At 41.4% G+C, this 27,306-nt stretch overlaps 1 protein-coding gene across 11 annotated transcripts in view; it reads right to left on the bottom strand.

The window, feature by feature from the left end:
- Positions 1 to 27,306, bottom strand: part of Med12l (mediator complex subunit 12L) — a 340,622-nt gene that overhangs the window by 293,687 nt on the left and 19,629 nt on the right. For 9 of the 11 annotated variants that reach the window (XM_036191125.1, XM_036191135.1, XM_036191130.1 and 6 more), the window contains 4 exons: positions 19,879 to 19,983; positions 13,977 to 14,168; positions 12,349 to 12,381; positions 9,236 to 9,395 (listed from right to left, as the gene is read on the bottom strand). In XM_036191125.1, coding sequence (XP_036047018.1) covers positions 9,236 to 9,395; positions 12,349 to 12,381; positions 13,977 to 14,168; positions 19,879 to 19,983 — 490 coding nt within the window. The remainder of the gene's footprint in view (positions 1 to 9,235; positions 9,396 to 12,348; positions 12,382 to 13,976; positions 14,169 to 19,878; positions 19,984 to 27,306) is intronic. The other 2 variants (XM_036191133.1, XM_036191129.1) reach the window with 1 other exon arrangement.

The raw sequence follows: 27,306 nt of genomic DNA, 5'->3' as shown, positions 1-27,306 counted from the left end.
CAGTCCCTGAAGAACTGCTGAAGAAAAGAACCAGCCGGTCCACTATGATGACATTGAGATAATAAAGGAAACTTTCTGTGCCCATAGTTGCTAACAAAGACATGAGAAGCTTGAAAAACGTAGAAAATGGGGCAGAGGGTATGACAGGCACAAGGGGACTTTTAGCAAACTCAGCCATGTGTCTGGACATGAAAACTTACCAAAATGCATCTGGGACTAGGCTGACGTGGCTCTTAAACCTGGAACTCCTGTATTTAATGTACATGGCGGGATAAGATAACATCACAGCAGGAAAATCCAGAGTATGTTATGCTCTGGTGTGGTGAAATGAATGACAATGCTCCCCATAGGCTCAGGCTTGAACGCTTGTTCCACAGTCGGTGGAACTATTTGGGGAAGATTAGTAGGTGTGACCTTGTTAAAGGAGGTGTGTCACTGAGCGTGAGCTTTGAGGTTTACCAAGTCCATGTCATTCCCAGTTAACATGCTCTCTCTCACACTCACTAACTTACATGCCCCTCCCCGTCCCCACCTTGTGGTTGTCTCAATATGTAAGATCCAGCTACTGTTCCAGCATCATGCCTGACTAACTGTTGCCATGCTCCCTGATGATCACGGACTCTACCCCTCTGGAACCATAAGCCCTAAATTCAGTTTTCTTTTCAAAGTTTCCTTGGTCATGGTGTCTTATTACAGCCACAGGACAGATCTAGCACATCTGGCAAGCACATCAGCAATCCCACATTACCTTACAGATCATAATGTCATTTGGCTGGACTGACGACATTATTTTAGCATATACTTTATATTTACAATGAAATCATGTAAGGTCAGGTCTTAGTTTTTCCTTTAGGTCACTGGTTTTCAACTTCAGAAGAAGAGCAATCCCTGGGGCCATGCATGGTGGCACATCTCTATAATCTGAGTGCTCGGAAAGGTGAAGCAAGAAGATTGGAAGTTCTAGGCCAGTGTGGGCTACACAGCAAGACTCTACCTCAAGGGAATGTTTGAAAATCAGACAGTAGGACACCACTGTTGTAGAGAAGAACATGGGAAAGAAGAAAAGGAGAGATTTACCTGGGGTGGGGGGGGCACATAGAGGAAGAGGGAAAGAGGAGAAATAACCCTAAGGATACTTGAAAAAGCCATAGGGAATTATATTGTGTTTACTAAGACTGCATATGATATATATATATATACATTTGCATGTTTACATACAGATATATATAATTTTTAATTAAAATTACACCAATCGAGGTGACAATGCTCCCTCTAAAACTGTAGACTAACAAAAACTCAGGTGGTAAGTACAGAAAAATCCCTTTCCAGTTGTTAGTCAAGGGACGCCCAAGAAAATATATGGTATTGCTGTTTCCCTTAGTGCCTATGAAAAAGAAGTAAGATCCTAATGTTGAGGACACCACACATGAGACACAGGACTTGGAGCAATCTACCTGGATCTGACCTGAGAGCCTCCTCACTGAATACTGGCTCTTCTAACATCAAAAGGAGCCAAACAAGCCGCCACAGGAGAAAAGCAACCAGCAGTTCTAACCAGCTATAGAGCCTACGAACCACAACAATGACCAGCACGCAAAGATATCCCAAAAGATGCAATAGTGGCAACTGATCCTGGGGGTAACCAACGAATTAGGGGTAAGCCACCTAAATGTGACTTCAGACCTCCTCAACAGGAGGGAAATCATGCTGAGCACTGTAAAATTATCCAAACACCCAAGGCCGGTGAAGTCACAGAACCTACTTCTGCCCCTTGCTAAGCCAGTATGACTCCCAACTATATTCTAAACACTTGTCCACAGAAAAGTGTATCTCTCACCCCTCATCAAAGAAGCTTCTTTTTAGCCGGGTTGTAGTGGTGCACACTTCTAATCACAACACTCGGAAGGCAGAGGCAGGGAGCTCTGAGTTCAAGGCCGGCCTGCTCTGCTACCAAGCAAGTGGCAGAACAGCCAGGGCTACACAGAGAAACCCTGTCTCTACTAAACACATTGAAGCCTCAGGGAACAATCTCATGAGAGAAGGCAGAAAGACTGTATGAGCCAAAGGATCAGCATATCAGCTTCAAGGTAATTTATAATTAAACAAAACGGGAGTGGTGGTAAGAACATAAAGTTGCTGGGTAAAAAGGAGATGGATCTGGGAGGAATTAGGGGAAGGACACGGGGGTGAACGTGAACAAGATACATTGTAGGAAACTATCAAAGACTTAATAGAAAATACTATATATATTTTTAAAATCAGATTATCTCCCATACTTAAAAGGCTCTAGTTTAGTAGGTCTTGGGTGGACCCAGAAGTTTAAGGAATCCAGGAGGCTCAAATATCTAGTGGTCCTACATCAAATATTGAAAATAAATAAACAAACAAACACCTCTGCTCTGAATCTCTATAGACTCTGGCACTGGGAGCCTGTGACATTTTTATTAATTATTTATTCTATATATATGGGTGTTCAGCCTGTGTGTATACTTGTGCACCACATGTGTGCCTGGTGCCCTCAGAGGCCAGAAGAGGGTGTCGGGGCACCTGAGACTAAGTTACATACTGTTGTGACCCTCCATGTTGGTGCTGGGAATCAAACCCAGGTTCTCTTTAACAGCAGCCCATAATGTTAACCACTGAGCCATCTCTTCAGCACCCAAAGTTAGTTGTTGTTTTTAAATGTAGCTTTGGCTATTTTGGAACTCCCTAGGTAGACTAGGCTAGCCTCAAACTATCGGAGATCTACCTGCCTTTGTCTCCAAATGTTAGGATTAAGGTCATGGATCACCACACCTAGCAAAACTTTCTAATAGTAAGAAAAATAAAAATAATATTAAAATGAAACATATATAAGAATACAGAAAGCTAGGCTTGGTGGCACATGCCTGTAATCCTAGCATTCAGGAGGCCAAGACAGACCTCTTAAGCGTAAGGTTACCCTAGGCTAGATAGTGAGACCCAATCCCCCAAAAAAATGGGATAGGATAGAAAGCAATAGTAGTTACATAGTTGAATTACTCAGTAACTAATACAAAGGGGAAGATAGTGATTTTTCAGTCCAAAAATATGGCAGAAACCACCTCATAATATTAGATGACATGCCGAGATGGGCACAGAATTGCTGTCTCGGTTAGGCTTCTACTGCCATGATAAAACAACATGGCAGGTTTATTTCAGTTTACAGTTCCACATAACTGAGGAAACTGAGCAGAAACTCAAACAAGGTAGGAACCTGGAAGCAGATGCAGAGGCCATGGAAGAATGCTGCTTTAAAGGCTTGCTCAGTCAGCTTTCTTACAGCGCCCAGGACCATCAGCATAGGAGTAGAACTGCCCACAGTGAACTGCCCCCCCCACCATCAATCAACAATCAAGAAAATGCGCCACAAGCCCTTCTGGTGGGGCGTTTTCTTGACTGAGGGGCCTGCCTCCCAAATGACTCTAGCTTATGTGAAGTTGACATAAAACTAGCCAGAGTGATTATGAAATACTCCTACCAAGGGGAACAAACATAATCTGATCATGAAAAATTAGAGAAATGGAAATGGAGGACCACTCAGATAAGACTTGCCCCTCTCAGAAATCATCAGGCAAGGAAAAGAAAAGCTTGATGTGAGATGAGGAGGACCAGGACATGGAGGAAGAGATTAGAACCTTTCTTTAACCCCTGGCCACATGGTGGTAGAATTGGAACATAACACACACCATTCTTTGTCAGATCAACATCTACGATGTTATAAGCAAACTCCTAAAACTCATACAATTTTAAATTGTTTTTAACTTTAAACTTAATCATTTTTCAGATTTCTGTCCTGTAGGTGCTATTGTGAGAAACAGTATAGCAGGTACTTGACCTTCATAGATTTAAACATTTACAGTTTTAAATGCATAACAGCAATCATAAGTATCTAAAATGTTCCTTTTATTGAGTCAAAAAAAAAATGACAATAAATCATATTGTACACTCTGTTGCTTATGAAGGACAGAAAAATATAACTAGTGAGTAAATCCAGCAGCCAGCCTTTATAATTATACAAACAATAAAAATTTTTGCTTTGAGGCAGGGAGAAAACACCTCCTCAGACCAATCGACCACAGGGATAAGGGCACTAACTCTAAGAGTGATGAATCCCAAAAGAAATCCAGCATGTTCTCATGGAAAAGACACTTCCCTTCACTTGGTAGGAGATCTTGTGTTCCATGGTAATGCACTCAAACCCAGGAAGAGGGCCTAGTCAACTGTTGTTTATTATAAAATTGTTCTGAGGTGCAGCTGAGACACTAATTCATGCAGAGCGTTTTGTACTTAAATCTCATGTTCTACCAACCGAGGTACTCAGGCACCTCTTTCATATATTTATCAGTTATAAATTAAGCTGAACATCAAAGAAAATATTGGCAAGGACAAAGAACAAAAGAAATAAAACACGTGTGTGTGTGTGTGTGTGTGTATGTGTGTATGTGTGTGTATGTGTGTACGTGTGTGTATGTGTGTGTATGTGCGTGCGTGTGTATGTGTATGTGTGCGTATGTATGTGTGCATATGTGTATGTGTGTATGTGTGTGTGTAAGTGCGTGCATGCGTGTGTGTATTATGTATATGTGTATGTGTGTATGTGTGTGTAAGTGCGTGCATGCATGTGTGCATTGTGTATATGTATATGTGTGTGTGTATATGTGTGTATGTGTGTGCGTGTGTGTATGTGCATGAGTGTGTGTATGTGTGTCTGCGTGCATGTGTGTGCATGTATTATGTGTGTCTGTCTGCATGATATGTGTGTGTATGTGTGTCTGCGTGCATGTGTGTGTATGTGTGTATATGTGTGCGTGTGTGTCTGCATGCGTGTGTATGTATGTATGTGTGTATGAGTGTGTGCATGTGCGTGCATGTATGTGTGTATGTGCGTGTATGTATGTGTGTGTATGAGTGTGTGCATGTGCGTGCATGTATGTGTGTATGTGTGTGTATGTATGTGTGTGTATGTATGTGTGTATGTGTATGTGTGTATGTGCATGTGTGTATGTGCGTGTATGCATGTGTGTGTGCGTGTGTGTGTGTGTGTGTGTGTGTGTGTGTGTGTGTACACTTAATGAATGGAGTAGTCCTGCCAGTTACAACAGCTAGTGATGTTGCAAGTTTCAGGGATTATGAATCGGAGCAAAAAAATTACAACATGATCCTTTATTTGGGAATTTCACATCATGCCTCCCCAATCCTTCTCACCTCCTTGTCCCTCCATACCTTCCTCTCACCCTTTCAGCATCCCTACGCCCCCAAAAAAGAAACCCTCTCAAAAACAATTAAAAACAAAACAAAACAAAAAATGTCTCTGTTGTGGGTAATCTTTTTGTATACTATGAAGATGTGTCTTTGCCAAAGTACCTTCTGATAGATTTAAAAAAGAGATGAAAGTCCAACAGATAGACAGGAGAGGATAGGCAGGATTTCCAGGGAGAAAAAGCAAAAAAGAGATGAACCTAGGTATACAGGTATGTTGGTGAGACACCAGCCATGTCAGACATAGAGAAAAGAGGAGAGGTTAAAAAAGAAAACCACATGGCAGAATGTAGATTAATAGAAGCAAGTTAATTTATAATCTTACATTATAAGATGTAGTTGGGGACAAGCCTAAAGGCCAAGATTTTTTTTTTTTTTTTTTTTTTTTTTTTTTTTTTTTTTTTTTTGAGCTGAAGATCAAATCCAGGGCCTTGTGCTTGCTAGGCAAGCGCTCTACCACTGGGCTAAATCCCCAACCCCAAGCTTTCATAATTAGTAGGCAGTTCCTATGTTATTATTTGTGAGCTGGCAGTCCCAAAAGAAAGTCAAACAACATTTGGCGCCCAACATGGGGCATGCAGCTGCATAAAGGGCCCGAGAAAGCTGCAAAAGTACAATTCCAAACAGAGTCAGAGGTGGCTTCCAGGCGGCCTTCGTCTCTCAAGCAGGCCCTGTGTTTGCAGCATACAGAGACATGGTCCCTTAATACACCTCATACATCTGAGCACTTAAACAGACTGGACACTCCTGGGGCAGGACACTAAAGAGAAGCACCTGCTGCCACTTCCCAGAGTAGAGACAGTTAGAAGCAGCTAGGATGGTTAGCCAAGGGAGTCAGCAACAAACCATATGCTAAGCGAGCTATGTGGTAGAGGGCCTAGACTAGTGCTGCCTAGCTGTTTAAGCTTAGATAATAAAGAAAAGAAAATGCTTTGTTAACTTTCAGTTCTTTGAATGCTGATGAGCAAAGGGCAAACGCTGCTGGGAGACATTGTTCTGTAGAAAAAAACTGCTAAATGAAGACTGTCTTAACTTCAGAATGGAAGTAAGGAAATATGTTGCATTTGGGGATAGGTTATGCCTTTGTTTCCATGGGAAACAAAACACTATGGATTCCTTCAAAATTAATAAAGATCATAGGGGAGACCTCCTGAAAATCTTAGCTGAAGACATAAAGGAAAAAAAATAGGTGACATATAAGCTGATTCCTCTACATGAGCACAGCTCTGAGACCAAATGAGACATGATAAATCTTGCTGGCTACAGAGTTCTCATGACTTATTATTACATGCCATTCTTTCATGTGGCATGGATGGAGATTTATATTACAGTTTGGTTATGCAGTCCAAATGGACTTATAAAGTTCATAGATGCCTTTCACCTGCTCAGACACAGACCAAAGAATCATCTTCAGCTGATTTGTACACACCAAACATTCTATACTTGTATTGCTGCAGACATGTATGCTACCTTTAAAAGATTGTGTGTTTTCAGGGAAAAAAGGACCAGACACCAATCAGGACAAATAGCCTAGGTGATCCAGCCTCTCAGAATGCCTCTGTTGCGGTTTCCTAAAAAAATCTACATCCAGAACAACTTCAAAGCTGCTAACTGAGATGGTCCAGCCTCACAGACAACTGCAGCCAGGGCTTCAGATAAGCTCTGAACTTTCCCATCACAAAGAGACTAGACAATAAATGACAGTGAGACATATCTGCTCCTGACAGCACCAATCTACTTCAAAAAAGGATGATGGGCATCAGAGAACCTCCATATGGAGTTTGCTTTCAATGTCAGAAAGCCAGCCACTGGGCAAGAAATGGCTCTTGCCTCAACTGCTGAGTATAAACTAGACAATTAGAGGACACAAAAGAAAGTGACTGCCAAACTTCGTTAAGACAAGGTTGAGCTGTCCATCAAAACTCCTGCTTCACAGAAAAATCTGTCAGATATTGTAGGCCTGTGGGCCAAAGATTGATGTTCCAACATTGCAGAGGAAACTTGGGTGACTGTTCAGGCAGCCAGCTGCTTCTGTCATTTCTATGATAGTCAAACTTATAGTCATGTTAAGTTTTCTAGGTATATATAGATATAATTCAATTAGGTAGGTAATCTTCAAACACTTCAAAGACCTACAGAATATAGCATTTAAAATGGTTTAAAAATTTAGACTTTCTGGATAATGAGACATGTCTGCTACTGGCAACACCAATTTACTTCAGAGAGGAGGATGGGCATTGAAGACTCTCCAAATGGAGTTTATCTTCACCTTGGCAAAAATAGCCATTTGGGCAAGAAACTGTTCTTGCCTGGACTGCTTGACCGACTGGACATGCAGGACCCATAAGAAGGTGACCACTGAACTTTGCTTGGCAAAAGGGTCCTTCAGGTTCCTGATTTGCAGAGGAAACTGCCAGACATTCGACAAGACACAGAGAGAAGTGACTGAGAGACTCTAGGCCTATAGACTAAAGACAGATGCCCCAACTTTACAAAAGAACTTTGGATGACTGTCCAGGCTGCCAGCTGTCTCTGTCTAATCTTGCAAGACTCCCAAAAGTTGCTTGCATCCTTTTCCTGTTTCTCAGTTAATAGTATATCCTTCTGAGGTCTTTGGTGTAGTTGAAGAGTAGAGTTATAATTTCCTCAGTTATGATAAAAGATAAGTTAGATATAAAATATAAAACCTTAGACTCACAAAGATAAAATAGATAGGATATCTTCTTTAATTTTGCCAAGTACAAATAGACTAGATGTTGTAGCTATGATTCTTGCTTGATAACTGTTTTGTTGTATGTCATTTTACTATGTTGAAATTGAAACCTTCCTTTTTGAAAAAAAGAAAAGGGGACGTGCTGTGGAATGTTCTGTATGTTAAATGTGTTGTTCTGATTGGTTAATAATTAAAATACTGATTGGCCAGTAGCCAGGAAGGAAGTATAGGCAGGACAAAGAGAAAAGAGAATTCTGGGAACAGGAGGGCTGAGTCAAGAGGCGCTGCCAGCCGCTGCCATTAGTACCAACATGTAAGATACTGGTAAGCCACAAGCCACGTGGCAAGGTATAGACTTATAGAAATGGGTTAATTTAAGATGTAAGAACTAGATAGCTAGAAGCCTGAGCCACGGCCATACAGTTTGTAAGCAATATAAGTCTCTGTGTGTTTACTGGGTTGGGTCTGAGCGGCTGCGGGACTGGCGGGTGAGAGAGATTTGTCCTGACCATGGGCCAGGCAGGGCTGGAGAAAACTCCAGCTACACAAGGTAATAGCAATTTTAGCCAGAGTGGTCCCAGGTTTCACTGAGCAGTGCCACGGTGAAGCCAGTGGGCACACACTTAGCCATCTACAGCAGGGAAGGAGAACAGTGCCTACCCACTTAAGGTCAAGGCTTAAAGTCAGGAAAAAAGCATGCAGGCTGCCAGTGTTAGCCAAGGGAGGAAGCGAGTGAGCAGGACGGTTGGTCATAAAAAGATTCTGAGACCAGGAGTGGCATGATTTCTGTTCTAACAGGATAATTCTGGCTACAATGCAGAAAGCTGTGTGAGCAAGATTAACTAGCATCAACTGTCATTACACAGGCAAGGGCAGTGAGTGGTACTGACCAGAAAAGGGACAGTGAGCACAGGGGAGGAGGGGTAACCAACAGCTGTCTAATTGGAAGTAAGGCCTGCTCAAATGGAGTGAAACCATGCAGGAAAGCCAGTTGGGGGCTGCTTCCATCCAGACAAGAGATGATGGTCTGACTAGTACCTCCACAGCTGAGCTACCATAGAGGTCACCAAGGGGCAAAATCATGGGGACATCAACAGGACTTGCTGAGTGAAAAGTGAGTAGCTTTCTGCTGCACTCTAGACCTTCCAGTACTCATCATGCTCGAGTGCGGAGTTCTAAGTGGGTGCAGGCGACAATCACTCGAAATATCAATAGTGAACCATAGCACACTGCCTCACTTACCCAAATTGGGATCCGGAGCCTGGCGTTTCTTAATTTTAGCTTCAGAAATAGCAGAATAATAGGCACAAGTCATCTTGATCAGCCATGTTGCTCGAACCATTGGCACAGAATACTTAGCTAAATATGCAAAAACGTCCTCTTTTTTACTTAGGATGGGGACCTAAAAAGAAATAACATAACAATCACACACTATAGCATTGCATAGGCAAATTTACAGAGAAGGAAGCAAGAAAAGGGCTGTAAGTTATGTGCTGCTAGAAAAAAAGTATGTCTGATGCAATTTCAAACAGTGCATGTGGCTTTAAAAGTGGGAAGAAACTTTAAGCCAATTTTCATTAAGAAAGGAAAATCAAAATTATGTTTAGCACATGGCAAAAATGGTTATCAGCCACGCTTTCTTATTTATGAAACTAAGTCTTGTCATATCCTCAGATGAGGAAAGTTATTTGCCTTATGAACAAACAGGAGAAAATAATTTTATGATACTCTTCCAAATGATTTGTCCCAAAATTAGATGGGAAAGATCAGACAGGATCTGTCATCATTCTACATTTTATCTGTGGACACTCTTTTGCATGAGGCTTTATAACTGCAATGTTTCACAAATGCAACTATTTCCAGAAAATATGTGAAAGTGACTTTAGCCCAAAATGTTAAGTAGACTCTAAAATGATGGATCAGTGAATCTGCCTAATACACTGAGCCACAATAGCTGGGCAATTAATTCACTGGCTGAAGTAGACACTTGAGGCTGTTAATTCTTTCTTCAAGACCACAAAGGTACAATTCAGCCAATTAGTATCCCAATATACCAATGAATAGTTTGAAAGAGTTAATTCATTCTTCCAGAATACCTCATAAATATCCTATAAATGTAATCCATTTAATTTATGAATATGGTGAAAAAGTCAACAAGAGTACATTTGTTACAATGCAAGGGGATGGGACTCGTAAAACTGTAAGGTGCACACACTCCATACCCCACAGCAGGGTGACTACTCATGTAATGCTTCCTTAGGTTTTGCCAAATCAAGTCCATCACTTTTCAGCCATTTATGAATTTTGATAATACCAATCCTATGCACCTCATAAAGTGGGTATTTTGGGTTTTTTTAATGTGTGTATAAGAATTATAGCAATAAACATTTTGTCACCAGATTAGGGATTTGTCTATACCAGCCAAAGTGTCTCCATGCTATTGATCTGGCCCTTGAAAAGAAGCCACTAGAACCCTGCCATGGATATCTCTTTACCACCCCAAAAAATCATACTTGAATTTTGGTTAGGAGGTCAAGGCTTCAAACTTGCCAATTCATATAGCATAGTATTTTTCTACTAGCTTGCCAAGTCAAGTGCATTTTTTAATTTAACCATTTGCATGCTTGGTATAAGATATGATCCCTAGAATTTAAAAGTTTAAGTATTTTTTTTAATACAACCCTTAAAAATAAGCTATTTCAGTGGGGCTTTCCAAAGAAGCATCAAGCTGTTCCAGTGCTGAAGGAACACTTGCCTGCCTTGCTCAGCGGAGTATCATGTGTCCACACTGTGTTTACAGAAAACTGAAGACTTCCTGATCAGGTACACTTGCTGCCTTACACGCTGAATTCAGACCATGGCCCCCATGATACAGAAAACTACACTGCACAAACACCACTAACAGGAGGGAAAGACATAGGGGCTAAATCTGTAAGCTTCATCTCTGTACAACACAGTGCTATACTTTCATGGAAAATGTCCTGCAAGTTTAGAACACAAGGCCCATCTTTTGGGGAACACGGTCTCTGTAGTTACTATCATTTAAGACAGAGACAAGAAAAACACAGGGTCAAACATTCACTAAAGACTTGATGCTTTTCGAGAGACTACACAATATGGAACCAGTGGCATAAAGTGTATCAGTCCAGGTCAGGTTGCCTCTCATTGGCACACACCAAAAAGATGGAAGATCAAAGCCTAAAAATGCAGATCAATGCAAAGTAAAAGTTAGCATCTCCAAAGAGTCCTGCTAATAGTATCTTTCACAGATGACCAAAGGATTTATTTAAACAGCAACAGTTAGGAAGGGAAAACACAAACAGCTGAAAATTTGAAATGTTTGGAAAAAATAGCATACAAAACTGACCAACAGATCTTACATGAACAGCACAGGACAAAACTGCAAAACCCTGAGTTGAGTCAAGTCAGGGCATCACTATCCAAACAAACATATATGAAGAAAGTTAGCTGATTAAGCGAGAAGATACGTAGAGATGGTTTTGTCCAATCTACAGTTTGGGTCAACTTGGGAAGAAAATTATGTTTACTGGTGACTTTTTTGTTTTTTGTTTTTTGTTTTTTGTTTTTTTACAGTGATGGATCCTTTTTTTTTTCCACCAGTAAAATACCAGACATCAACTTGATACTGAATGTTGGCAATCACTGGACAGTGTTTCAGTCTCTAAATCAATCTAGAGCTGCAACGGAAATTAAGATGCTAAGTGTGTGTTTCTTGCATGTGCACAAGGTGATTTATTACTAACACATCTCCCCTTGGATGTCCACCACCATCAGCATCTTCCATTATCTAATCGGGACCAGAACGAAAGGGAATTCTCAGACCTCAGTAGCCTAAGGTACCTGCATAAAAAAGTAAGAACTAGTCAACTAACTGTTCAAGAGGTAGAAGATTATCCCTGGTTGCCAAATTTTTCCTTTTCTAAATCAAGTAATGGTGGAGACTGAATTAAAAGTCCTTTACAGGCATCTCTAGATACTGTGTAACTTTACACTAATGGAAAGCTGGATGCCATGCCGGAAACACAGTCCATCCCATATGGAGAGCTATTCTAAAAGCTGGGGAAGAGCTGGAGGATGACTCTGGGTCACAGAACTCTTTCCCGCCGTAAGCCCTCTTACACGTAAACATCAGAAATTAACTAAGTGGCTGAGTATAAAGACCATGTAGAGAATCTGGTCCTTTGCCAAATCTACAAGAACTTTTGCCATTTCAAAAGGATGACATTGTGAGAAGAGAAGAAGGACTCCTGGAATGCCTAAGACATGAATCCATCAGAGTCAATATTTCCTAAAGAAAATGTCTATGTTTGCAAAGAATGAATGCCAGGGCTTACCTGAGGGACACCTGACTTGGCCAGGGGCAGCTCCTAATAAAGAAAGAAGAACAATAGCTAATACAGCACACCATGAGTCAACTCCCTCTTAAAAGATAAGAGACCCCTACACCCTTAAGGCAAGGAAACCAACTCCTTATCGATATTCACTTTAAGAAAGCATCCAAAAAGTATCCAAAGAGCTTGTAACAAAGGAAAACTAAAGAACACCCAGCTGACAGCTCAGAGGCTATGAATCGGTGTACAAAAGCCATCAGACTCTTCAGGATGCTCTCTGCTTATATGGCCTTCAGAGACAATCAACCCATGGGCCACAGTGAGACCACAAACAGCTATTAACACTGGGGAAGAAGTGCTCCAACTCCAGAGTTCAGGCAGGTTGAGACAGTGGCACTAACTCTGTGGAAAGAGTTGGTCACATTTAAACAAGTGATCTTCAAAGACTGCAAGGACCTTTCACATCCATCCATCTATCTATCTATCTATCTATCTATCTGTCAATCATCTATCAGAGGCATGCAGTGTCAAGATATTATAGCAAAATAAAGCCAATGGAGGATGCAGGCACTATTTTCAAAGAGTTGTTTTCAAAAACAAACAGGCAAGTATACCAAGGCATTCCTTTCTGAGCTGGTCCCATACCAGTGGAAGTGATACTTGCATATTTAGGACAGAAGATGGCAGCCCCTAAAACTCAGGGGCTCCCGGGGAGATGAGAAGAGACACCTTGGATTGTTTCAAAGGTGTACAAGAAGTCATAGGTAAAGACTAAGAGGGAGAGCTCTAACTTCTTTACGATAAGCTTTCAAAGGATATCTTGTATTGTTCAGACTACAAGATTGTTGAACCTCTATATTGATTACTCCCACTGAAGAAAATTACTAGAGGGTAAAGATTTTAAAAACAACCTCCTACCACCCCATACACATCCTTATCAAAAAAAGTTATAAATAGATCTGCTTGTTTTGTTTAAAATATTTTATCACAACACAAAACACAACCAGATGAAACTCTTTATCTTGCTTGATAGTAGGACTTAACTTAGCTTGAAGCTATTATTTACACTCAAGCATGTGTGTGTGTGTGTGTGTGTGTGTGTGTGTGTATGTGTCTGTGTATGTGTGTCTGTGTGTGTGTGTGTGTGTGTGTGTGTGTCTGTGTGTCTGTGTGTCTGTGTGTCTGTGTGTGTGTCTGTGTGTAACTCCCAGGTGCTGGGATCACTGGCGGGAGCCTAGGATTACACACCCAGCTGGGATGGCCATTTAGACAGACAAGGGAATAATCTCAAAGGGATCTTTTTATCTTATCTTAGACATCTTGATCTCAGAAAACTAAAAGTGTAATGGGGAAAAAAATGAAGCATTATTGCCCACTTTAAAATTTTAAAATATGTTTAAGTCTGCCTAAACTGCCTCTATGCAGATGCTTTAGGTTCCCTGAGCACCACATGTAATCAAAATATAGAGGGAAGAACGTAAGAACAGTTCTATCTGTCCTGTGTACCTGCAACTGAGCCTTCAGTCTATAAAAGAATAAAAAATAAATAAATAAATGTATATGCGCACATTATGTCAAATGGCTTCATTTCTAAAACTGTAATTATAACAATGGAAGAAAATAGTTGATACCTTTTTTGCCAAAATAGCAAGTGGTTTATTTCCTGCTAAGTCAGAGAACCAACTATGAATTGCACTCTGAGATCGAGCAGTAACCAGCCAATAATTATCTTTAGCATTAACTTGGGGCTTCTTCTTTCCGGTGTCCTGGAAAGTGTTAAGCTTTAGTTTCTCAGCCAATATGCTGCTGAAATACGCGCCGATCTGTAGAAAGAAATGGAAACAAGACAGTATTTAAGAACAATGTGCAATGATCTAAGGATTACACATTTTATCTTCATTGTTTCAACTAAAATCTTATACAGCCCATCAGAGAACAAAATGGAAATTTAAATCTTTGAAGCCCAAAACTGTGATCTCCATATAGTAAATCCTGAAACCCAATGGTGTGATGTCTGTCCAGTAACACATTGCAGAACTCACACAGCACCTTTGCCCCACTGACCCCAAGCAGTCGGAAAAGGGATGAAGCACCACAGGCTATCTCTGGTAACAGGAAGTTACTTCCATCAGGACAAATTTCAGAACGGGCCACGCTTGGATCTTAACTGCACTCCCTCCTTTACCACACTGCACACTGCACAGTGGAGAACTTGCTCCCCTGCCGGGGCACGCAGGAGAGGAGAGGCTGGGAATCAAGGTAAACATTCTTTTTCTTGTTTCACCTTAATAGCACGTGCTTTTTGAAAGGAAATTCTATGTTCACATTTGGTGCTGCTTTCTTAAAGAACCCGGAGAAATTTATTTAAGAGGAAAATCACCAAAGGTGGAGATGAATTAGGTGCACAGCATTATGACTGCAGTGCCAATTTTACAAACACAAGGAGAGGACAAGAAAAGGGAGGAGTCACTAGGGCTGAACGGGCCAGGGCAGAGAAGCCAGCTTCTGCCAGCTACTTTATCATTTCATGTTATTTATAGGGTAGGGTGGGCAATGAGCGGGGTGGGGGGAGGAACAAAGAGTGAAAGGAGAGAAGGCCGAGGGCAGGACAGGAGGAAGGTAAGAGATTCAATAAATCTATAGGAAACCTGCTAAGAGTTTTCAAGAATCCAGAAGGCATCACATCTTGTTTCATGAGAACTTGTAAATCATACGATGCAAACAATGTCTAAGAAGTGCCACCAATAGTTAGCAATCAGTAACAACTTAATGAGATAAGAGCGCTACTCTGGAAAAAAATCAAAAAGTAAGAGTCTCATCTTAGTTAAAGTCAGGGGTTGGGGATTTAGCTCAGTGGTAGAGCGCTTGCCTAGCAAGAGCAAGGCCCTGGGTTCCATCCTCAGCTCCAGTTTAAAAAAAAAAAAAAAAAGAAGAAGAAGATGAAAAAGAAAAAAAGTCAGAGGTAAGTCTCATGCATAGTATAACCCAGTATGACTGGAGCCATCAACAGAGTTGATCCTCAGGATAAAGAGCTGGTACAACCTTTCTGTTTAATGTGAACAGAAATTCCATGAACTGAAAAATGGTAATAAAAACTGTGGTGGTTTGAATACAAATGGCCCCACAGGCTCAAATATTTGAATGCTTAGTCATCAGGAAAAGTCACCATTTGAAAGGATTAGGATTAGGAGGTGTGGTCTTGTTGGAGGAAGTGGGTCACTGAAGGTAGGCTCTGAAAAGCGTGGCAAGCCCTGAGTCTCTCTCTGCCTATGGGTCATGATGGAGCTCTCAGCTACTGCTCCAGTGCTTGCCTGCCACCATGCTCCCTGCTGTGATGAAAACCGACTAAACCTCTGCATTGTGAGCCAGCTAGAACTAAATGCTCTCTTTTATACAAGCTACCTCAGTCATCCTGTCTGGTCACAGGAATAGAATAGTGACTAACAAAAACTAGAGTGGGTAGCAAAACAGATATAATATTTTGGTTTTCAAACAAATTCATTGAAGTTTTTCTGCTTAAAGCAAATGTTTCTAGAACTTTCTGTGGATAAATTAAGTAGAAGCAGAACCAGTTGGTTGTAAACAAGCAGTCACTTGAGGCAAATTGTTCGATTTTAAATTTCTCAACTGATATTTGGTCTTTCTCTCAAGGGCACTAAACACCTAAGAGCATATATTCCTGCATGTTCAAGAGATCTCTAAGTTGCAATTGTGTCTGGGTACATTAATTATAATGAACAAGGGTATAAAAGTGAAAAGAAAATTATTCTAAGGAGTCAAAGTACCCTCTTAATAATAGAAAAAAACTGAATATAAATGTTTTATAATTCTCCTTAGTGAATCGTGTAAACAATTTCATACTGTAAGTAAAGTCAAAATTCATAAGTAAGCAAGACAGGAGAAATATACATTAGAGCTCAAAAGAAAATGTTGAAATAATGTAACATTAAAAAATATTTTAAGACTGGTCTCATGCTGGCCTGGAAAATACCCCACCCCTTTCCTCACCCCCACCCAGCTAGGATTACAGGTCTGCCACCAACCAGCTAGAGTGCTTAGTTTTCTCCTAACAGCAATATATTTACATTATTCGAAAACCAGAAGACATATATTTTTTAAAGCCTCATTCTCAAAACCTAATTCCTACCTCCAAGTAATCAATTTGATTAGCTGGTTGTACAGCCTTCCACTGTTACATGAACAGACACAAGCAAACACATACTTATTATTTTCCTTTTTGGCATATCTGGCTCACTATGCCCAGTCAGTATGAGTATACCTACATGAGGAATTATTTGTTTAGCCACACAATAATGTTCTGCATGGATATGCTGTCCTTTATTTAATCAAGAGAGTATAGAATCCTGTTAAAATAAATACCTTTCACATTTGTTAATGCAGGTATAGGACAATTTCTATAATTTAGATGGCATGATTCTACAATTTTAATTATATCACCCTTCATAAGGCCTAATATCAGTTTATATCCCTTCAAACAAAGTGTAAGAAGGTTAACTCAACACTTGATTTTATTCACCCAGACCTATTCAGTTAATAGCTCCTTTGATAAGAACATGGGAAAGGTCAGGTGTTAAGTACTAAATTTCCTACATTTCATGTTAATGAAATCAAATTCACATAAGAAATATTAGGTCTCTGAATAGACCTCACAGAAAAAGTAGTCCAAGTGGTAACAAGTGTTATTTGTGTTAACTTGGTTACTTAAATTATCATAAAATTTGACACTAAGAACCAAGAAAATTGAGCAGTTCATAACACATTAAAAAAACTCCTACTCTCTGATGTGAAGTAAACACTGAATGCCCAAAACATTGAAACCCTAACCCACATTACTGACAGCAGCCTTTTATTTTATCTTTTTAATTTCATTATAATTTGCATATATGAAAGAAAGAGAGTGTGTGTGTGGGGTGTCCAGGCTCATCGATGCCAGAGCATGTGGAGGTCAGAGGACAAATTCCAGGAGACAGATCTCTCCTTTCTAGTTGAGGCAAGGTCTTGCTTTTTAATGAAGACAAAGCTTTTAAGGATGTGTGAACAATGTGTGCAGAAAGCAAGTGGTAGTTTCCTCCTCCCAGATACTTATAGACTGAAACTGTTCATCTAGAGACCAACTGCCCATAATAAAATACTACTGAATTTCCAGGTTGCTGGAGGCGCCCTCCATCAAAGCCAGCACAGCCCACCTGGTGCCAGCTTTTCTGTATGTGTGCCTGTCATGTCTTCAATATATGTTGCTTCTTCTTTCCTGAGTTGCCCCGGTCAGGAGTCCAGGACCAAGCCATGGGGACATGGCAGCAGATCACTTAAGAAAGATGAAAATGTTCTGGGGACAGGCAGTAAGGTGAGGGTTATATAGCAATGTGAGTGGGTAAACTGCCCAAGATCTGCACACTAAAACAGGGTGAAGTGCCAAACATTAAGTACACTGAATTACATATCTAAAAGTGTATATTAAATCACAAATACGTAATTATAGTTGTAACATGAAGTGTATAAAGATCACAAAAGACAAACTTAAAAGTATCACCGTGTCTGATAAATGGAACTACATACAAACATGCTTCTGTTTTCTTTCACGTCTTCTCAATAGCATTTCCACTGATGATTTAGTGGTCAATTATTTGTGTGTTTTTGTGAGAGAAAAGAAGTGTAAATATTGACTTGTGCTTTTTATTTCTTCCTTGCATATGATGTTATTAATTTCATGAAAGTAAAAGTACTTTAATAACAAAGACTAATCATGTAAAAAGAATTTAAAAATCAACCACTAAAATAAAATGAGCAATATTCCTATCTTTATATCTAATTGATCCATGGAAAAAGACATTTAATTCAATAAACTTCTAAACATAATATTCTATCATTTTTTAAATTTTAATTAAAACATAAGTAATCACTTTCCCCTTTCCTTCTTCTAGCCCTCCCAAGGCTCTTCCCTCCAACTCAAGACTATGTATTTTTAATGAAAGTTGGTCTAAGGACCAAAGGTGTGTAGAGAAATTGTAAACCTTGCACAGAAACTTGGTTGTCATGATGGCACTGAACACGTTTGCTCAGAAACATTTTGTGTGCTGCAACACCAAGCAAACTCTGAGGGCACTGCAGGGAGCAAGTCTCACTTCAGGGGAAGGAAGACATGAAGGCCAAACAGGAAGAGGAAAGGGAATACTATGGGATGTGCATCTGGAAATGGTAACAACCGGTAGGTAGACTAACCAGGCACGTTAGACAGAAGTGTTTGTCCTCTGTCCACAGAAAGGGCCTGGAACTAACTACACTCTAGAATTTCTGAGCTTTCCCAGCACCCAGTGGCAGACACAGACAGAACAAGATGAACCTGGAAGATGCTGAGCAACAATACGAATGGTGGGGATACTTAACCAGGGTTCAAAAGGCCCCTACTTAAATATTGGAAAATTTGGGCAGCCAAAAGAAAAATGAAGGTAATAAATCATCACACATAAAAATAAAACCAGGAACCTATGAGTAACACTGGAGTAATCAATAGTGACCCTGAAAAAATGAAATGTAAAGGGAGCTCCTCACAAAAGAACTCAAGCTAACGCATGCATGAGGAATAGTAAGTATAAAAACATGTCAGCCCCCTGCATAATAAACCATTCAGCAAGAACCATCAGTGAGCTAGGCATTCCCATAATCCCAGGACACAGAAGGCAGGGACAAGAGGGTTGATGCAAATTCAACGCCAATCTGGTCTACATAGCAAGTTCCTGGCCAGTCAGGGCTACCTGGTGAGATGCTGGCAAAAGAAATAAAGGAGGGGGGTGTGTAGAGGTAAAGAAAACATCAACTTTTGTGTGAAATTTACTGAAGTCTAGGTTATTTATACGATTTCAAAATATCCTTATGAGGGGCTTCTGGTACAGCTCAGTGGTAAGACATACACACTGAGTCTGGAAGTCCTGAGTTCAGTTAAAAAATAATAACAGTAACTGGAGATTACCAAGAAGTAGAAATTGCTATTTTTATAATGTAGGAAGACCATGGACATCACAATGACTAAATGATTATCAACAATTGGGTAGACAGACACTGCACTCCTCCTGACATAAAGCAACGAATACAGTCTTAGCAAAAACAGTCAACCTGAGCTGTCATAGGAAAGCAAAATAAATCTAGACTACTGGCCCCAACTCTTCTATATTGGCAGCCATGAAAGCCATAGAAAATAAGTAGAAGGTGGAAAAAGGACACTGTAGTAGTCCCAGAATGGACTGACTGACAACTGATGCCAGGCCTGCTTCATGTTTGCAGACAGAAGGAAATCTGGAACATGGAATGTGGCTTAAATAGCAGACATATAATAAACCACACACACACACACACACACACACACACACACACACACACACACCTCCATCTCTCTCTCTCTCTCTCTCTCTCTCTCTCTCTCTCTCTCTTACACACACACACACACACACACACACACACACACAAGGGTATCACAAACACCCCTTTTCAGGAGTTACAGGAAACAATCAGCATTACCTTTGATGGGTTGATTACAATGTTTCTGGCAGAGCCATGTTCGTCTCCAGTGAAGGCTGGCTGATTGTTGAAACCCTGCTTTACATTCACAGCGGTAAGTTCATCCTGTTCAAGAGAACATATTGATTAAGCAGAGAACAAAAACGCTTCAAGTCAATCCAGACTCTGCGGCCCAAGTAAGAACTAAGTTCACTGTTGTCTGTAAGAGAAAGAAGTTGAGAGGACAGTAATTAAGAGAGAAGAAACCAAAACCATTGCACACACGAGTAGGGAAAGATCAAGTGAATGCTGCAAATTCTCACATGGTTCTAGGTACAGGGCATAGAGGTTATCCTGACTGGTTACTCAGCTTGTAAGAGCATGGAGTCAATCTTGACTGTCAGCTTGGCAGGATTAAAGTCATGGTGAAAACACATCTCTCGGTATGTAAAGTGTCCTTAGGAAAATTAAACTGAGCAGGAGGACTCACACTGACTATGGTAACACCATCTCAGGAGATGGGGTCCTGGACTTAAGGGAAAGAAATGAGCAGGATGAAACCGGCTCTCATTTCTGCTTTCTCATTGTGGGTTCTGTATACCCAACCACCCAAGCTCCTGGGGCAATGAGTTAGTTCTCTGCCATGATGGACTGTTATTCCCTCCCCTACATTACCTCTGGAGCGCTGGGGATGCTGTGAATATGGTGCTCTGATTGATAAATAAAATACTGATTGGCCAGTAGCCAGGCAGGAAGCATAGTACAGGTGGGATATGCAGAGAAGAGAATTCTGGGAACAGGAAGGCTGAGTCAGGAGTCACCAGCCAGACACAGAGGAACCGAGATGTAAAAGTACCGGTAAGCCACAAGCCACGTGGCAACTTATAGATTAATAGAAATGGGTTAATTTAAGATATAAGAACTGGATAGCAAGAAGCCTGAGCCATTAGGCTAAACAGTTTAAATAATATAAGCGTCTGTGTGTTTATCTGGGTCTGAGTGGCTGTGGGCCCGGGCAGGACTGGAGATCACTCCAGCAACACTGGAGGGCATGTGGTCACAGCAGGGAGATGGGTAACTACTGCAAATGTCCTACTATTTTAATTGCTCTGTGAGTCCCATGAACTCTTAGCTTATAAATTGGAAAAAGAAGAAAAAAAAGGAACAGCTCCTTCTCTCACACACAGAAACAAGCTACTGTAGAACTTTTTAATTTTGTGGGAGTTGCTTTTGGCCTTCTAGCATGTGAGTCCTGGGGATTGAACTGTCTAGTCAAAAGGCTTGCCAGCAAGCTCCTTTAGCAGCTGGGCCATCTCACAACCCAAGATCACAAAATGTTTTAGTTAGAACTGTTCTGAGGAGCTCATAGTCTGACCCTCCTTCCTTATTGCACTATTTTTTAATGTTTATTTATTTGTATGTGCATGGGTGTTTTGTCTGCACAAATGTCTGTGCACCACATGCATACAGTGTCTGTGGAGGCATCAGAACTGGACTTAGAGACCATGTGAGTAATCCTCGGTCCTCTGGGAGAGCAGCCAGTGCTAAGCAATCTCCCTAGCTCTCAGCCCTATTTCAGATTCAACAAAGCTCTCCCATCTAACTTATCCAAGACCCCATAGTGAGTTAAAGAGAAATGAAAGGTTTATAGTAATAAGCTATGTGGTGGTAAGCATGCCCCAGCACAACCTATAGCTGGGGGTGAGGGGGGTCACTAGTGCTACATAGTCTAGTTCACGTAACCCTTACCAACTCAGGTGCTCTCTGGTCAAATCCATGTCACAGGTGAGAAGGGTGACATTGGTTAAACTAGTGCACCATCTGTGCAGGCCAACACTGACACATTATCCTTAGAATGATCCTAGACCACAGAGAGACATTTCCATAACATAAAGAACAAATGTCACATGAAAATGTGGTCTAAAAATACAATGCTACTCCTACAATCCTTAAAATGACCTCCTGAATAGATGTGGGGAAACTCTGCTAAGGTTACAACACATCAAAAAAGGCCTGGAATAATAATAAGTTTTATTATTATTAATATTACTGGTCATCTAGTTTTTGTTCTTGCTTTTCGAGATAGGGTTTCTCTGTGTAGCCCTGGCTATCCTGGAACAAAGTAGACCAGGCTGGCCTTGAACTCAGAGATCTGCCTGCATCTGCCTCCCTAGTGCTGGGGTTAAAGGTATGTGCCACCAAGCCTGGATAATAGCATGGGATTTTAGAAATTTTTTAAAAAGAAAAAAAAAAAAAGCATGACCTCCTTGCTCTGCCCAGATTATCACTGAGTTCTAGAATAAATCAGAGCTTGGAAATAAAGAATGGGAAAAAAAAAAGTTGTAAGATATGAGGCAAGAAACCATCTCAGTGAACTGAACTGATGGTCACCACAGCACAAAGGAAAGAATGACAGACACCAGATGCAAATAAGAGACAGAAAAACTGTTCCAAGGGCTGCGGTGACTAGTCAAAAATGGCTACCTTGGCTGAGAACCTCAGTCTGCTAGAACATGCCATGCAACTGCATTGTGTGTGCATTTATGGGCATCTTGGCAGGCCGCTGCTTTGGCCACTTTCAAAGGATCCCAATACATGGAGCAAAGTTCTGTGGGAATCAAGTCTTCTCCCAGCTGAGGCAGCCACTCAAATGATGATCCACACAGAAGACAGACTCATATCCAAAGACACCTCAAACCAGTCACTCATTATCAAATTAATTATTCAAAATTTTAAGACGAAACTACATAATGTATATTTTAAGCCAGGAAGATTTTGATCAATCTCAAGAAGCAGCTAATAAAAATGTCTGTGTAGCGTCAGTGCCTAAAATAGTAGGGGTAGACATGGAGTCATGAAAGAGTGTGGTGGCTCACGCCTTTAATCCCAGAACTCGGGAGGCAGAGCCAGGGGGATCTCTGTGAATTCGAGGCCAGCCTGGACTACAGAGTGAGTTCCAGGAAAGGCACAAAGCTACACAGAGAAACCCTGTCTCGAAAAACAGAAAAGAAAAAAAAAAAAAAAAGGAAAAAAAACTGGGTATAAATTTGCCACAAAAGCACTGGGGAACACTGAGTGTCAGCAATAGTTTTTACTGCCAAGGGCTGTGATTCACTCAAGAGGAAATACGAGGCTGGTTCTGCAGCATCTCTACTTCCGACTCTGAACTGACACAGCTCACTTAGCCCCGCCCCCTTGAGTCTTCTTCACCACTTCACATGGGGTTCTACAGAAACAGGTAAAAACCAAGAGCATGGTAAGCCAGATTTGCATGGATGGTCTATTTTCTGGAGTACATGAAATGAACAAACACTGATGGCAAAACTCCAAACGCGTTAAGAATATGACACACTCCAGTGTTTTCTAGTGTTGACAACACAAACTCCAGTGCTGCAGCAACAGACTCCCTTAAAGGAAAATCATCCTCTCCAACCTGGTGGTGTCTGCGGGTCCAACTTTGAGAAAGCAGGCTAGGATAGGCTAGCATTAGGCAGCTTTAAGTGATTTAGACAAAAGGTGATGTGTGTTACCTGCATTCACACAAGAAGCTACTGTGACTGCTCTGCACGCTTTGCCAAAATTAATTAGGTGTAATTAGAAAAGAAAGAGTCCAGAATTTGGAACAGAATGCTTCTAAACTGCCAAGCCAGAGCTATCTGTAAGGGACACATATAGCTACTTCCCTATGAGCTTTGAACCTCTTCAGAGACTTTCCTAAATAGATGAATAACAGCCATCCACTGTTGCAATGACTTTCCTTGCAAAGACAGGGAGACAGATCACAGCCATTACCTTGTAGCCCAAGGCAGCATTACATCACACCACGATGCTCACATATGGAACTTCTATAGGTCCGTAACAAAGGTAGCAAAGTTGTTCCAAAAGTAGCTAGGACACGGATAAGAAAGGATCCCACACTCCTTCCGACTGACTTCAACTAAAACATAAGCCTTAGGCGGAAAGCATGTGGGGCACAGGCTGCCACCCTAGCACTCCAGAGGCAAAGGCAAGAACACATGAGTTCAAGCCGGAGCTACATGGTGATCCCTTTTATCAAAAAAGAAAATACAGTACACACTTTAAACAAATTTAGAAAGGAAAAAAAAAAAAGTAAATGCCTACAGAAGCCCATGCTAATAGAAAAAGCCAGTGTTTACTTTTTTCTCTACATTTTCAGATTCGATATAGATTGAAAAATCAGACATTTAGGACTATGGGCACACTCCTAAAGCAACCATGAGTCTCACATACGTATGCTGAGGTTGCTATTTTTCTGGATCACTTTCAAAGCAACCTTTTAATTTCAACAAAATATTTCAAGGCTATCGAGATGGCTCAGTCAGTAGAGGCGCTTAGGGGCAGACCTGACTACCTGAGTTTGATCCTCAGGACCCACAGGAGAGAAGCAATCCTAAGGCTATCCTTTGGTCTCCACTTGTGTGGCACAGGTAAGCATGCACATACACACACACACACACACACACACACACACACACACACACACCTTTTTTTTCCTAAGTAAAAAAGATCTCTTTGGAGAAGTGAATACATTTTTTTTGATGCCTGTCTGGAAACTGCATAAGCTCCTTCTCACTCAAGAAATGGAACAAAAAAGGCCAGCTCAGCACAAATTGCAAAGACCATGTCAAAGGCAGATTAATAAATGACACACGAACACTTGTGTACACACACACACACACACACATGCCCTTTTCCACCCTCATCATCTAATACAGACCGAAATCTCTGCCAGAGGTGAAGACAACAAATCATCAGGAAACCAGCCCCTTGGCTGCTACCCAGGAAGACTGGTTAACCTATCTCACCCAGACACAGGTGTAGTGGGTATTTGCTCCGCCCATGACCTTGGGCTAGCTAGCCCAATGGAGGCAGTGCTTCTTGCCTGCCTAGAGAAGGCTTCCTGGCACATGGTTCGGCGGGTCTGGAGCTTTCCCCATCTTTCCCTCGGAGATGAAGAGGCAATGGCGTCGCTCCATTTTGTATAAGTGAGTGTGTGATCTCCATTTCATCCCTTAATAAATAAGTTTTCTGCCCAGGAAGCCTTCCACGTCCAAGAGAGATCGTGAGACCCCTTCCCTCTTCCCTTATAGGAGGTCATGAAGGCAGGCAAGAAGCACCACAGATAGCCCAAGGTCATGGGCAGAGAGAATACCCACTACACACAGGTTTTAGAAACAGTTGATCATTACTGTCCCTGGCCTGTACCTCTCTCTCAAAAGAGCATTCTCTCAGACCCCTGAGGTTGTCTGCTGATACCTGTTAGAAAAATGCTATTATCCATGATTTAATGATATAATGTTCCTATCCAAGATGGCATGATAATCCCCATTACAGACAGAATTTAAAGTCAATGGGCACCCAGTGGCGGCGGCGGCGGCGGCGGCGGCGGCGGCGGCGGCGGCGGCACACGCCTTTAATCCCAGCACTCGGGAGGCAGAGCCAGGAGAATCTCTGTGAGTTCAAGTCTAGCCTGGTCTACAGAGTGAGATCTGGGACAGGCACCAAAACTACACAGAGAAACCCTGTCTCAAACCACCCCCCTCCCAAAAGCCATTGGGCAATAGGCATAGTTAACAGGTATAAGTGACCTGAAACATTAAGGAAGAACCTTTCACTCCCATACTTCATCATTAATTGTAACACTTCTCGCCCTACACACTTCACACTCCTTCCTTTGAAGTATTCGAAACACTCCAGTCACTGTGGCCTGTCAGTGCAGGGTCCATCTACTGCTTCTCACTCACCCTGCTTCTGTCCTGCCCACCTCCTAGCTGCACTGAGTATTCCTGAAATAGTGTCCTGACCCACATGGCCTTATCCAAAAACTGCAGAGGGCTTTCCCTGGTTCTACCCTCTGAAGAAGCTAAAGAAAGATCTAGCATAACTCTATACAGGTCATCAGTAATGCTAGAGGCCTTTTCCCTACCAGACTCTGGCCACAAATCAAAGCATCTCCCTATGACTGAAGATGTGAAGCTTCAGTGAAGATCAGTGGTCCAGCCTGGCTGATATTCAGACAGGGCTCACACCCAGCACTGGGGACCAAGTTACAGACCCCTCTCTATCTCATCTCTTTGTTTAAAAGGAAACAAGAATAACTCACAGGGCTAAAGTCACATAAGATAGAATGTTGCAGAGTTTAGCACTGTGCCTGATCCATTATTAAGTGCCCTGTTTTTTAATATTTTAACTTGCATTTAATCTACTTGACAATTTCATGCATTTCAACCTGAATGCCTACATCATGCCATTTCCACACCTTCACCCTTACAGTACTGTGAAGTCCTTTGAATTTCCCAAGCCATAATTCAGGCTCCCCCTCCGTTCGTTCATCAAGGAATTATAAATACAGCACTGCAGTAAAAAACTAGAGAATCCACCGTTGGCAAATGGCAAGTGTGGAATATACCCCAGACAGAAATGCTGTCTGGTCGAGCGAACAAAGAAGGGTTCAGCCCAGTCTGAGAAGCCAGACAGGTGGGAAGGTGGTCTCTGAGATGAGCTCCAACTTTGAAGGATCGTTCTCTAAGAGGACACTTACAATGCCAAAGTTCTGACCTCTTTCTTCTTTTTTTTTTCTTCAAAGATTTATTTATTGATTATGTATAGTGTTCTGCCTGCATATATGCCTGCAGGCCAGAAGAGGGCAACAGATCTCACTGTAAATGGTTGTGAGCCACCATGTAGTTGCTGGGAATTGAACTCAGGACCTCTGGAAGAGCAGCCAGTGCTCTTAAGCTCTGAGCCATCTCTCCAGCCCCCTCTGCCCTCTTTCATGAGGACACATCACATTAACAAAACAGAGTATGAAGTGTATTATGTAATTCCTAAAGCAACCATGCACACATACAAATGTATAGCCAACATCTCAACAAGAAAGTTAAGAAGTGTCTAATAATCTAAAGAGAACAGGAAAGGAAACAACAGACAAGTCCAGCTGGAACAACAATTATATTACATGCTATCCAAATAGTGTGGAATGCTTAAGCTGAAGCATTATCAACTGGATCCAAAGTGGGGGGGGGGGGGGTTGGCCAACTACATGCTGTATTTTAAAATTAAGTGACACTTTAAAGACAGACAGACAGATTGGTAGTAAATGGACAGAAGCAGAGTCATAGAATCTAAACATAAGAGGGCTCAAGTTAACATCAGATGATATAAACTTCATGGCACGGAGAATTACTAGCAACAAGAAGAGGCATGTCATGACAAAGGTTCACATCATAGGAAGGGTAACACTCACTGACATTTGTTCAATGAGGGAAGACAGAGGGAAAGCCTGTCGGATGTCTATCAGGCTGGGAAAAAGAAGGAACACTGTCACTTGGGGGATGGGAGCAAAGATGCGGCTGGCCGAAGCACTGAAAACCAGACAGAATACACAGGGTGTGCGGGTCATCAAGAGAAAGTCTGTCTTCATCATAA

This window comes from Onychomys torridus, chromosome 6 (assembly GCF_903995425.1).
Source record: "Onychomys torridus chromosome 6, mOncTor1.1, whole genome shotgun sequence".
In the NCBI taxonomy this organism is placed as follows: Eukaryota; Metazoa; Chordata; class Mammalia; order Rodentia; family Cricetidae; genus Onychomys; species Onychomys torridus.
This window is presented reverse-complemented; position numbering and strand designations above follow the sequence as displayed.